The sequence below is a fragment of the Ruditapes philippinarum genome, unplaced genomic scaffold, assembly GCF_026571515.1.
Source record: "Ruditapes philippinarum isolate M1 unplaced genomic scaffold, ASM2657151v2 ctg6315_1_1_1_1, whole genome shotgun sequence".
Taxonomy (NCBI): domain Eukaryota; kingdom Metazoa; phylum Mollusca; class Bivalvia; order Venerida; family Veneridae; genus Ruditapes; species Ruditapes philippinarum.
Genome location: NW_026854605.1, coordinates 139544 through 152000, shown reverse-complemented (window position 1 = coordinate 152000; position 12457 = coordinate 139544). Strand labels below are relative to the sequence as shown.

At 32.4% G+C, this 12457-nt stretch overlaps 1 protein-coding gene across 2 annotated transcripts; it reads right to left on the bottom strand.

Moving 5' to 3' along the window:
• Positions 1 to 2790: 2790 nt before the first annotated feature.
• On the bottom strand, positions 2791 to 11843 carry LOC132740563 (uncharacterized). 2 transcript variants are annotated; one of them, XM_060728485.1, is made up of 8 exons: positions 11626 to 11843; positions 10763 to 10891; positions 7244 to 7399; positions 6325 to 6597; positions 5375 to 5545; positions 4977 to 5018; positions 3476 to 3643; positions 2791 to 3033 (listed from the first exon to the last, which is right to left on the bottom strand). In XM_060728485.1, the coding sequence occupies exons 1-8, from the start codon at positions 11738 to 11740 to the stop codon at positions 2879 to 2881; spliced, it is 1209 nt and encodes a 402-aa protein (XP_060584468.1). In that variant the 5' UTR covers positions 11741 to 11843; the 3' UTR covers positions 2791 to 2878. The 2 variants fall into 2 exon arrangements, with proteins under 2 accessions (XP_060584468.1, XP_060584467.1); XM_060728484.1 differs by having other exon boundaries at positions 3476 to 3646; positions 11626 to 11842.
• Positions 11844 to 12457: the final 614 nt, after the last annotated feature.

Here is a 12457-nt window from a genome sequence, read left to right as displayed (position 1 = left end):
ATGTATAGCCGGAAGGATGTCAATGTATTCACCGTCCTACCTCATATGAAATTAACTGAAACTAAGCTGTTCAGACTTGTGACAAGCTTCAACCTTCAGGCCGCCCCTATCAGTTGAAATAGAACAGATCACCCAGTAGCAGTTGAAGGAAGAAAAGATAGGTTAAGAGCGTTTACTGATAATTGACTTCACTTTATTGCTATTAATTGATTTTGAATTCAAAAATTCAATTTGACAAAAATCTTTAGTTTCAAAAATACAATAATTTACTTATTAAAAATGAACTACTCCTGAGTTGAGAAAATTTACTATTTTCAAAACTATCCTGATTCTGACACCATTGTTGTGGTGATGAAAAATATGTTTAATAAGTGGTTTCTAAAAATAGAAGCAGGCCTCTATCCCACTTGGCACCATTGTTGTGGTGTTGAAAATTAAAACCTTTTTGATTTCTATTAATAGAAGTTAGTTACCTATTACCTAATGTTCTTAGTTTGCTCAGGAGTACTCTTTAATAGGAAAAAATCTAATCGTCAGGATGACACCACCCTTTGAATGCAAATGGAAATAAAACACAAATGTTGAATAAATTTAAATCAACCAAATTTTTAATGAACTAAGCTTTTATTTACACTTAACTAAAAGTTACTTAAAACTATTCAAGTTGACAAAATGTACTTTAATATAAACTGTCTGTAATTAACCAAAAATATGAGAATAGAAATAAACTAGTGAATAAAAGATTTAAACCAGTTGAAAGTTGCTAAATTGTAATAACTGAAAGTATGAAAAATAACATAAATGATTCTGCGCTGTTTAACTTATAAACCTAAATAGTAGCAAGCCCTGTTTTAATCAGCATCAACAAAAAATAAAGATCTAATAATTCAAGATGGCTGCCACTTGAAACAAAGAAAAGATATTAATTAATCTTAATTAATTCTGTAAGAATAATTACTTAAATTACTTACAAATGTATCAAAAATGTTTCAGTGAATTTAGATAATCTCTAAGGTTCATTTAAATGCCAAAGTGCCTAAAATAAATTAAATAATTAGTTAATTAACCTTAGAGAGCTTTTAGAGATCTTACTTTTCCAAAAATTAGCAGCAGAATGACAAAATTGTCTGAGATGCTTGTATAAATGTACTTCTGAATCCCAGAGGGAGCTAGCATCTACCTACAGGTGGCACTGTATGTAACAACTTATCTGATTGGTCAAATTACAGCCAACCAGACTTTACTTAACAAATGCTCTAGGCTTATCAGCTCTTTACATAACTATTCTAAAAATAGATTATGATTCATGGAAAATTTTGCAACAGTATCAATTGACCATGATCACAAAAATAATAAAGTAATAAACTTTTACAAAAATATTCTAAACAATAAATCTAGAAACTAATATCAACTAAACATATTTACAAACATATATAAATGCTAACTCAGTAACTTGTATCCTACTAAGTTTAAAGGCCAGTATAAGTTAAAGTAGAACCATTCACTATATATTGTATGTAAGGAGTCTTAGGCCATGCTAAGTTACTGTTAAAGAGTGTATCAATAAGTTCTTCAAACTATAATCAACATTAAACTAATGAATGATAAGAATGAATGATTCTATAAAATAATACATGTCCAATATGATAAAACTTTAAAATAAACTTAAATTAAATCTTAAATCTAAGTAAAAGTTTAAATCCTTATTATTTATTAAAAATATATATGTGAAGATTATACATGTTATACTTCTTGAGTAATATTATACAACATTATGTAATGATTATGTAAACTGTTGTAAGTGGAATCCAACTTTACAACACATCCATATATTACTACAAATAAAGTCTTTATGTATAGTATTATATAGATGAAATTAAAAGAACTACTTTCTGTTGTTGTTTTACTAAAATGTTGTTTTAGAAACATTCTGAATAAAGAAATATTTAATTTATCCTAAACAAAGGGGAGTGGTCGTGAACATGTAAAGTATCCAAGCCACGCACCGACTGGCTGTGGCATTTTTAAACCAACATTGCTTTATTTATAGCAATGTTGTTTGAACTGCTTTTTTATACAAACCGTCGTATGTGGCATATTTAATAATAGGATTGTAATTGTAATTAAGACATTTCACATGTAAATCATATAAGAGAAATCTAAAGAAATTCAAAGGGCATTCAAATTAATTATACAAACGCTGTAAACGTGTAATTAAATTGTTTAGATGAAAATTGTTTACAATAAATTTAATACCGATTTTAAACGAACCTTGTCCATTGTCTTCAACATTGTTTTAGTTTGGTTTTGGTCAAAGTGTCGTTGGGTAAATATCAAAATACATAAACTGGTGCTATGGAATGTAAGAGATGTTCATTTTATCATTGTATCTCACGGAGAAAAATAGACAAACAGTCTGCGATGTTTCTTTATTTTTAGTATCATTGCATTTCCTTTTCGGTATTTGTAAGGTACGCTTTGTAATCTCTAGTCTTACAGAAAACTCAACAAATCTTATTTCACCAGATATTATTAATAAACGCCATTGCTTTTGTGTATCAAGAGAAACTTTCATTTCTTCAAACACTTTTCCAATAATCAAAGTGTGCTTCTTTTGCATTGGGAGTGATGTTTTTAGACAGGTATTTATTCTTTTCATGACGATGTGATGGTAATTCTGAAACAATACCGATTTGTTGTCGGGTTTTATTCTGTTTTTCCTTTTTCAAGTATTTTTTTTACGATTGAAAAATGTTAGATTCAATGCCTGTGTCTATATTATTATAATAGCAATTTATTAAGTCTATAGCATAATGTTCATATATTTGTTAAAAGATTTTATATAAAGACTATCATCATTGAATAATTCAAACAAATATCAGTTGGAGCAATCTTGAAGGTGACAAGGCTTTTCACTATATTCATTGCCATGACAATCCTGAGTGTTGCCCGTGGAGCAATTTCTCTTAAGCTGAACAAAACCTACTCCGCACGTGACGCTACAAGGCGCGGCTTCGTAAAATGGCATCCAATCTGAAATGGATAATAAATGCATGAGTACCATTTATTTCACGATGAATCATATCTTTGTCTATCTTACTGCATATATTTGATTGTTATATAATTAACACTCATAGCATAGTATATTTTATATCTAATTACTTTAGTATTTTTCCTACTTTTTCGTCAAATGAGACAGGAAAATGTCTGAAACAGTCTGCCAGTCTTATTATCATAAACCATCTTCTACTTACTTTATTTGGCTTTTTTTTATCAAAATATCGCGCCTATCTAGTACGGGCGCATGCCTTCGAAAAGTAGGCTAAAGACTTAGCTAGTAAGACGCTTACAAGAAAAAGACTGTAGCTGTTTAAGATAAATGTGTGAAATATGGAGTTTATCTTTGTTTTCATAAATATATAAACGCATATTTGATTGGCATAATAATTTTAAAAAGATGGCCTTATTTAGTTACGTGGACAATCTTTAGCGTTGCACGTTGAAGATTCGTTTCTTAAACCAAAGCAAAAGTTTCCGCCATTTTGTGGTGCCGGATTATTGCAGTCTCTTGTGCGACTTTGACTTCCGGTCCCACACGTGGCAGAACATGCGCTCCATGGTTGCCAAGGGCTCCAATTTCCATCTACTAAAATTATTTTAAGAGAAAACATAATTATTTCATCAGATTGAATGTCAATTTGAAATTACAAATGATATGAAAGAAGGCAAAGTCTACGAAAGAAATTCCGTTTATTTTTTTATTTTATTTTAGATCTACATTATTTTTCGTTTAATAGGTGTCATTTGGTATTTCATGCACAGAAGCAGCGAGCCTCGCCTTTGAGTCCCCATATTAAATGTTACATATGCGTGTTATGACGCAAATCTTTTTACGATATCTCAAATAACGAAATAAAATGTTATATCATATTAAAGTAATAATTACATCACATCTGAGCAATTTTTCACTGATAAAGGATACAGAATGTATGATGGCCGGCTGCGGCCATTGCAAACCCGCGAGAAATTTTACCGTTTTATCATTAAATGTCGCGGGCAACTTACAACGTTTGAGAATATCTGCCGAAATCGTACATAATATCGACAAGAATGTATAAACCTCGATAGTTTATAACAGTTGTTGGAACCAGCGAGGAACATTTTGACTCAAGTGGCCGGTAGCGTCCATGGTTCGACTTTACATTTATCCCTCGTTTGTGTAAAAAAAAGTCGAGGAACAGAAAGAAATTCAATTTTTGCAAGTGTTATAGAAATGGGAAAAATTATAGACACCAACAACGGTCTCTATAATATCGCGGTGAGTTATAGCAATATTCAGTTTCTACTTTATGCGCGTATTTCTTTCAAATTCATCCAAATCCCGTTTTACTTACGGGTGAATCACGCTGAGCAGTCGGAATTTCATAAAAGTCGCCAGTAACAAAACCAACTACTTTTTTTTAAAAGAAGCTGCGACTTTTTAAAAGAGACATTTCATAAAAGTCGAGGCTCAATGCTCAAACTCGATTGTTTACAAGGTATGCATCAAAACAAAATACCGCGGATCATTATGGCCGCAATCGGCTACCTAAAGTAGGCACATGTTTGCGTGGCTAAGTCTGCTATGTAGATAGAAAAGGTCGCGGTTTCCTTCGTAAAAATCGACTTTTTTGAAAAACTCGAGTTTCTTTTCGCCGCGACATTTATACAATTTCGACTTAAATCTCGCGGATTTAAAAGTTACCTGCGACATTTTATTAACTGGCGGTAAAATGACGGCTTTAAAAAAGGACGCTACCTCCCTCCATAAGAATGTTTTTACATAAAAAAAATAGTTCAAAAGTTATAAAGCAAAATTTGCATTTTTATGAAACTACATTTGTCATCACCTATATTTATATTTATTGTCATATCGTAAACACTCATCAAAATACTTCGTTAGATTAAAATTAAAATCTCTAAAAGGAATATTATACCTGGCTTATCGGACGTCGTGTTTGTTACTTGAGTCTCCAAATCTGAAAAAAATCTAAATCTTGATAATCTGTTTTGAGACGTTGTGGGTTATCACAAAAATTGATGAGAAGTGAGATTTTTGCATAAATAACCTGCTTTGAACAAAAAGGCATTTTCTCACTATTTTCATAAAATTTTCTCCCAATTTAAACGCAAAACTTGTCTATCTATCATGAGTACTTCAAAAAGAATTCCCTCTAAATTTACATTAAACTTGTCTGATCTCTGTGAATACAACTATATTCATTGCCATGACAATCCTGTGTGTTGCTTGTTGAGCAACGTCATTATGTGTTTTCCATGGAAGCTGGTCATATAAAATTATAACAACATTAAAAAAGGTAAACCAAAAACTTACTGTATTGACATATCCAGTTATACGATATAAGTGTCCCAAAAACCAGAGCATTGCAATCAATGTCGTTCCATTTTCCATATCTAGAAACGACCATAACAACACAATCTTCCTGGTCGTGATATGGGTCAACATATCGCCCGGGAGCCCAATTAGTATAATTCACTGTGGCACCTACGGGCAATGTAACATGTATGGTGATAATGGTGGCATTAAACTAAAGAAAAAGAAAACAACGCGTTCAGTGCCGATTCGCTTCATGCCTCGTCGCAAATTATGAAAGAACCAACATATCGTGCAATTTTTGTCTTTACGAATAAAAGAAAAACACATTGAAACGAATATTTTTTAATGTTGTACTTCTATTAATGGCGTATCGCAAAGTTTGAAATAATCACTATTTCTTGCAATTTGTGTCATTTAGAATAAGAAAAAAACGAACGTTTTTATTAATGGCATATCAAAAAATGTGAAAGAAATTGTTACAAATTTGCTCCGTGTCTTATAATAATGACAACACTACTTTATAATTAAAATTACAAAAATCAAAATGTTTGACTTATCAACCGAACAACAAAACATGGATATTTCTTTAAATTCTTCTTAACACCGTTATGTCTTCTGGTCCAACTTATTTCCGGATTTTACTGCTTATTAACGTTTATTTCTACAGTTATTACTACAAGGAATTCCACAAAATCTGTCTAAAGTTATTAAAATTACATGTACTACCTTATTATAATTGAATATAGTGTTATATTGATGTTTGATTATATATGAATCACATACTTAACACACACAGTTTCACTACCATTACTTATAATGATAGCTTAAAAATGGGTATTAATTAACAAAGAGACATAACAACATAATTATAGAGATATGTTTATAACCAAGCAAGTTGCGTGTGGATACTACCATTACACATGTATTTTATATTAAAAAAATGTTACCGCTGTCCCAATTATATTGCCCTTCGTTAACCCGATCATCTAGTCCTAACCATAGTTTCGGTATAACATATACTTTTGAAATAAGATTCAAAATAAAAGCTTGTTCTCCAGCGTTTGTTATGGACAACATATGTCCTCCTTTACTATGACAATCTGTTCTGGCGTGCATCCAGCTACCAACTGTTGGAACGTACTCGTAACATTTGTCTCCGTACACGTGAATATACTGTGTCGGTACTCGCTGAGTCACGTGAGATGGGCATATAGAGCGCACTAAAAGAAGAAATAATTCCTTCGTCATTAGTTGAAATTTGATTTGAAAATTTCTCATATGTCTTTTAGCAAACAAATTTTTGTTTGGTGTAGTAACTTTGTTTGAAGACTGATATTCTTCATTGGGAGCCTGGCATAGAAGTCTGTTTTATAAAAAAAAACTCCTTCTTCGGAATTGTCAAAAAAGCCATTTTTTCTTATGCATGTCTATTTTTATTAACTTAACATGCTCGTTTCGCTTGTTGATTTATGAATACTGTTTGCACAATAATATTTTTCCCAGGAAATTGACCTCGGTGATTCTTGCAATATTCAGTATGCATACGTAAGCTAAATACAAATACAGAGAAGAAAAATATACAAGTATTATTCATAAATTCAATATTTTATCGATACATTTGAGCCGAGTCATATCAAAATCAACATAGTGCATTTGCGACCAGCATGGATCCAGACCAGCCTGCGCAGTCTGATCAGGATCCATGCTATTCGCTATCAGTTCCTCTACTTGTAACACAGTTGGTAAGCGAACAGCGTGGATCCTGATCAGACTCTGCGGATGCGCAGGCTGGTCTGGATCCATGCTGGTCGCAAACGCACTATGTTGATTTTGTCGTGACGCAGCTCATAGGTTTTTAAAATTTACCAGAAAGTCTATGGTCTGATTTTGCTGTTGTTCCAGGACTGTTATTCGTTACTACATTTTCTGTTGACACAGTTGACGGCTGTGTATATACGGCGTTAGAAGGTGTCGTCGTTTGTCGTTCCGCCGTTGTAGATGACAACGCAGTGGATGGCAAATCTTTAATATTAAATTTAATATTGATGTAATATGACGAGAATTATTTAAAAAATATTTTCTCATATCTAGAATATCAGTAAACTGTCCACATGCATCCGCTCAAACTATTGTCATTAATTCCGCAATAAAGTAAGAGATATAATATTGCATTTTCAAAACATGTCTTCTGAAGTTGCTTTATAAGCCGGTGCTAGGGGGCGTGGACGGTAGCTTGCAATTACCACTACCGTCCATGAACAAGTTCATTTAAATCGAGCCTGCAACATTTTCAATTTTGCAGTGCTGGCTTTCTTGAGGTATTCTGTTTTTTTTTCTCTATTTTATAAAGTTTAACATTTTGTTGGTCAAAATATATATTTGTAGTACAATTAAAGATTATGCAAAGGTGTGATTCACTTTATCTCATTGTATATCTGCAACACTTCTGACGTTTAAAGTATATAATATAAAATATTAAATACTGCATACAATTCGAAATTTTATCGCCTTTAACCAGCAAAACTATTACATATACAAAATGTACTCAATCTGGAAACACAAATACAATTAAGCAACCAATGCTATCATTAACATCTAAATGTCACAGTGTCGTTACAATTTTTTTGGTCCTTCAGAATCATTGTTTCAATTAAGGTTTGTGTTGAGGATTGAAAACCGCTTAAACCCCTGCTAGTGAGCCTGGAATATGCTGCATTTTCATTATTTTACCAGAACAGACTCAATATACGTACCGAGTCATCCTGTCAATTTAATGCTTTTGTTTTTCTTCGTTTATGAGGAAAGTCCCCTTCTCAGAATTTTCATGTTATTTTCAGAAAGTTTAATAATTTGCCTAATATTCTTTCTAACCGACTCTTATTATTGAATTTTTATTTTTAAGATGTTAATTGGGTTTTAGGGACTCTGACATTTGGCTTAACTAATCATTTAAAGGCATATTATGGCTCAGAAACAAATGAATTTTTACTTCCTTAGAAAAGGCAAACATTATGTTTTTAAATAACATTCTAACACTCATGTGATTTTGTCACTATAGACAAAGAAGGAAAAAAACTGGTGTTAAACTGCTAGGGACTACTTGTATATGCGCTGTTATGTTTTCACCCTCGATTGTATTGTTTACAAAGCATTTTAAAGCATTAATAAAAAGCATTTTTATCTATATTTTCAGTTCGTATAATGTTTTCTTTTCATACAATACCGAAATAATATCTCACATACACTAACGCCACATATTAGATCCATATCAGTTAATCAATATTTTGACAAAACGGCGCCAATCCGTAAGCAGCGTAATGACGTCATCCTAAGTAAACAACTCATTCATAAACAAGCTGATGTTATTTCATACATACAAGAATGATAAATGGGGCACTGATGTAAAAACAATACGACGTAAGTTTTTATTGTTGAAAAATAGATAAAATAACGTTTTTTTTTCTTATTATTGCTTTTGTTTGATAATTTCTATATCTTCGCAACAGTAGTGTGCGAAAATCGAACAGCGTTATACGAAAATCGGCACCGGAAGTTATTTCCGCTTGAAAAATAACATTTGTGATTTTCCTTATTTTATCGTGTTAGAATCGAAATAACATCGACCTGAGGGGTGTATATCGGCTATTTAACACCGGTTTTGTCGTTTTGATGCGACAAAATTAACCACTCAGGCCTACGGCCTTCGTGGTCAATTCCTACGCATAACAAGAGGGCCATGATGGCCCTGAGGTCGCTCACCTGTATATAGGCCAGCAACCCCCACACCAACGTTGCAGGGCCAATTTAACCCAGGGGCTTTTATTGCACAAACTTGGTAGACACCCATAAGAAAATGTTTCATGCTAAACATCTCAGCTCTAGCTCATTGGGCTTTTTAAAAGAAGATTTTTTTAAAGTTTTTACTATACACATATAGTTAAAAACAATGACACCCCTGGGGCGGGGCCAGTTTTGACCCCAGGGCTTTTATTTGAACAAACTTTGTAGACACTTACTAGAAGATGTTTCATGCTTAATATCTAAACTCTAGCTATTTGGGTTTTTTCAAAGAAGATTTTAAGTTTTTGCTATACACATATAAAGAAAATCAATGACCCCCGGGGCGGGGCCAATTTTGACCCCAGGTCTTTTATTTGAACAAACTTGGTAGACACCTATTAGAACATGTTTGATGCTAAATATCTTAGCCATAGCTCTATGAGTTCTTTAAAAGAAGATTTTTAAGTTTTTACTATATGCATATAAGGAAAATCAATGACCCCCGGGGCGGTGCCAATTTTGACCCCAGGGCTTTTATTTGAACAAACTTGGTAGACACCTATTAGAACATGTTTGATGCTCAATATCTTAGCTATAGCTCTTTGGGTTCTTTAAAAGAAGATATTTTAAGTTTTAACTATATGCATATAGGGAAAATCAATGACCCCCCGGGGCGGGGCCAATTTTGACCCCAGGGCTTTTATTTGAACAAACTTGGTAGACACCCATTAGAACATGTTTCATGCTCAATATCTTAACCATAGCTCTTTGAGTTCTTTAAAAGAAGATTTTTTAAGTTTTAACTATATGCATATAGGGAAAATCAATGACCCCCCGGGGCGGGGCCAATTTTGACCCCAGGGCTTTTATTTGAACAAACTTGGTAGACACCCATTAGAACATGTTTCATGCTAAATATCTTAGCTCTAGCTCTTTGGGTTCTTTAAAAGAATCTTTTTTAAGTTTTTACTATATGCATATAGGGAAAATCAATGACCCCCCGGTTCGGGGCCAATTTTGACCCCAGGGCTTTTATTTGAACAAACTTGGTAGACACTTACTAGAAGATGTTTCATGCCAAATATCTAAGCTCTAGCTCTTATAGTTTTTTAAAAGAAGATATTTAAAAAAATTTCTTTCGGTTGCCATGGCAACCAGAGTTCTGCATGGAATTAAATTCTTTGAACAATTTTTAAAGGTGACCACCAAAGGAACATTCCTGTGAAGTTTGGATGAAATTGGCTCAGTGGTTTATGAGGAGATGTCATTTAAAGTAAAAGTTTACGGACGGACGGACGACGGACGGACGGACGGACGGACGCCGGACGAAAAGCGATCACAAAAGCTCACCCTGTCACTTTGTGACAGGTGAGCTAAAAACTCCAAACCGGTGTTAAATAGCCGATATACACCTCATAGGCCGATGTTATTTCTTAAATATTAGATCATGTTAAATGGATGTTTCCCTAAAAAAGTAGTACTAAATGTGAAATAATTTGTCACAAAATGTAAACAACGAAGTATTTAGGCTTCTATACAAAATTATCTTTAGTAATAAGTCAATTGCATAAAAAATATCTACAACATTTGTGATATAAATATTACCCGTAACACAAAAATGACACGTCTGTTTACAATAAACGCTTGACCATGGCACAAAGCTTCCATGGCAAATTTTATCCCCGCCATAGAGCGCACAGTCTGGGCTTAAATCCACACATGTTATAATCGCCCCTGTAACAAAAGTAACCGTTCGTATTTTTATGAAATACATATATATATATTATGACTTAAATATAACCCAGACAACATTTTAAATGAAAAAGAAACCATTATAATAAGAAATGAACAAGACTTGTACGGGCCCAATATATCAACCAGGTCATCCTGTAAATTATATTTGTTTTCCCTCCCGCGACCCAAGCCAGTTTGGATATGATAGGATTATCCCAGTTTGTATATTTCCAATTCAAATAAAAATGTGATTCTCATTGATAGACTTTGCTACTATGTTTAGCCACTCATTTTCAGAGTCCAAACAATCTATATCATTTGCACATCATACTCCATCTAGCCTTGTTTTCATTTTTGAGTCAAACTCTTATTGTACTTGAAAGGACAAAGGTACAAAAATGTCAAAAAATGGTAGTATGAAAAAAGAGGTCAATAAATACTTTTGAGAACAATACTGATTTTTCTGGACACGTACACAGCTACCTGGTACCATAAGCTATCTTAAACTGGAGCAGAGTAATAAAGAATAGTATCTTTATAATGTTTTATTTAGTCTATCATATTTATACCAAACTACCTTAATCAAGAAAAAAAAGACACAAAAGCTCATAGTTACAAAACTGAATTGATATGATAATACCAATATTGATCATATTATAGTAAGTAAATAATTAGAATGTCTCGACTATTTTGAAGCTTTAAAATTTCAGTTACAGAATGGAAAAAAATGTTACCTTGGGTGGTAGAATAAAACAGAACAAATCCGATAAAACAATAAAAATGAAAGTAGAATACAGCGTTTTTATTGGTCACCATATTTGTAATAAGTTGTCGTCTGCTCCTACACATTTATCTTTCATTATGTAAACACCGACAAATTCGTCGTGAGGTCCCCGTGTGTTTGAAGTCTCCTTATCTTGAAATTATGTAGTTCATTCCAAAAGTTTATAAATGGATGATCACATTGTTGTTGCCGCTCAAGAAATTAAGCTATCGTGTAGAATATTTTATGAATTCAATACAAAAAAAAAGAAATTCGCTGAATTTAATAATTTTATTTCTTACACCAACCACTACCAATAATTTACTCATAAAGCATTAAATATTAAAACTTAATAACTTTAATTTAGCACAAAGTACATGTACTGTACAGATAATCATACAATTTCAGAATAACTGTACAGATAATCATACAATTTCAGAATAGAACAAAGCAAAATAATGAATAAGATCGTAAATTTTGTAAAATAGTAAATAATCAATACTTCAAATCTGTTTCCTATGTTGAGCTCGTGATTTTTCAAAAAAAGAGAGGAAAACACAATACATTTATTTATTTTTTTTGAAAATCGTGTCACATTTAAAACATTCAAATTTTGTGAATTTCTGTTTGTTGTTAAAATACTTAAAATGAAATCAAAGTTCTGCTTTAAATAAAATCTAAATTTCTTTCAGTTATGTTTTGGTGTCTTTCAGCTTATAAAAAAACAAAAATATATTTTCAAAATATTCAAAAATACTTTTTGGAACATAATACTGGTAGCATTAATAATTTCTTTGTTTTAA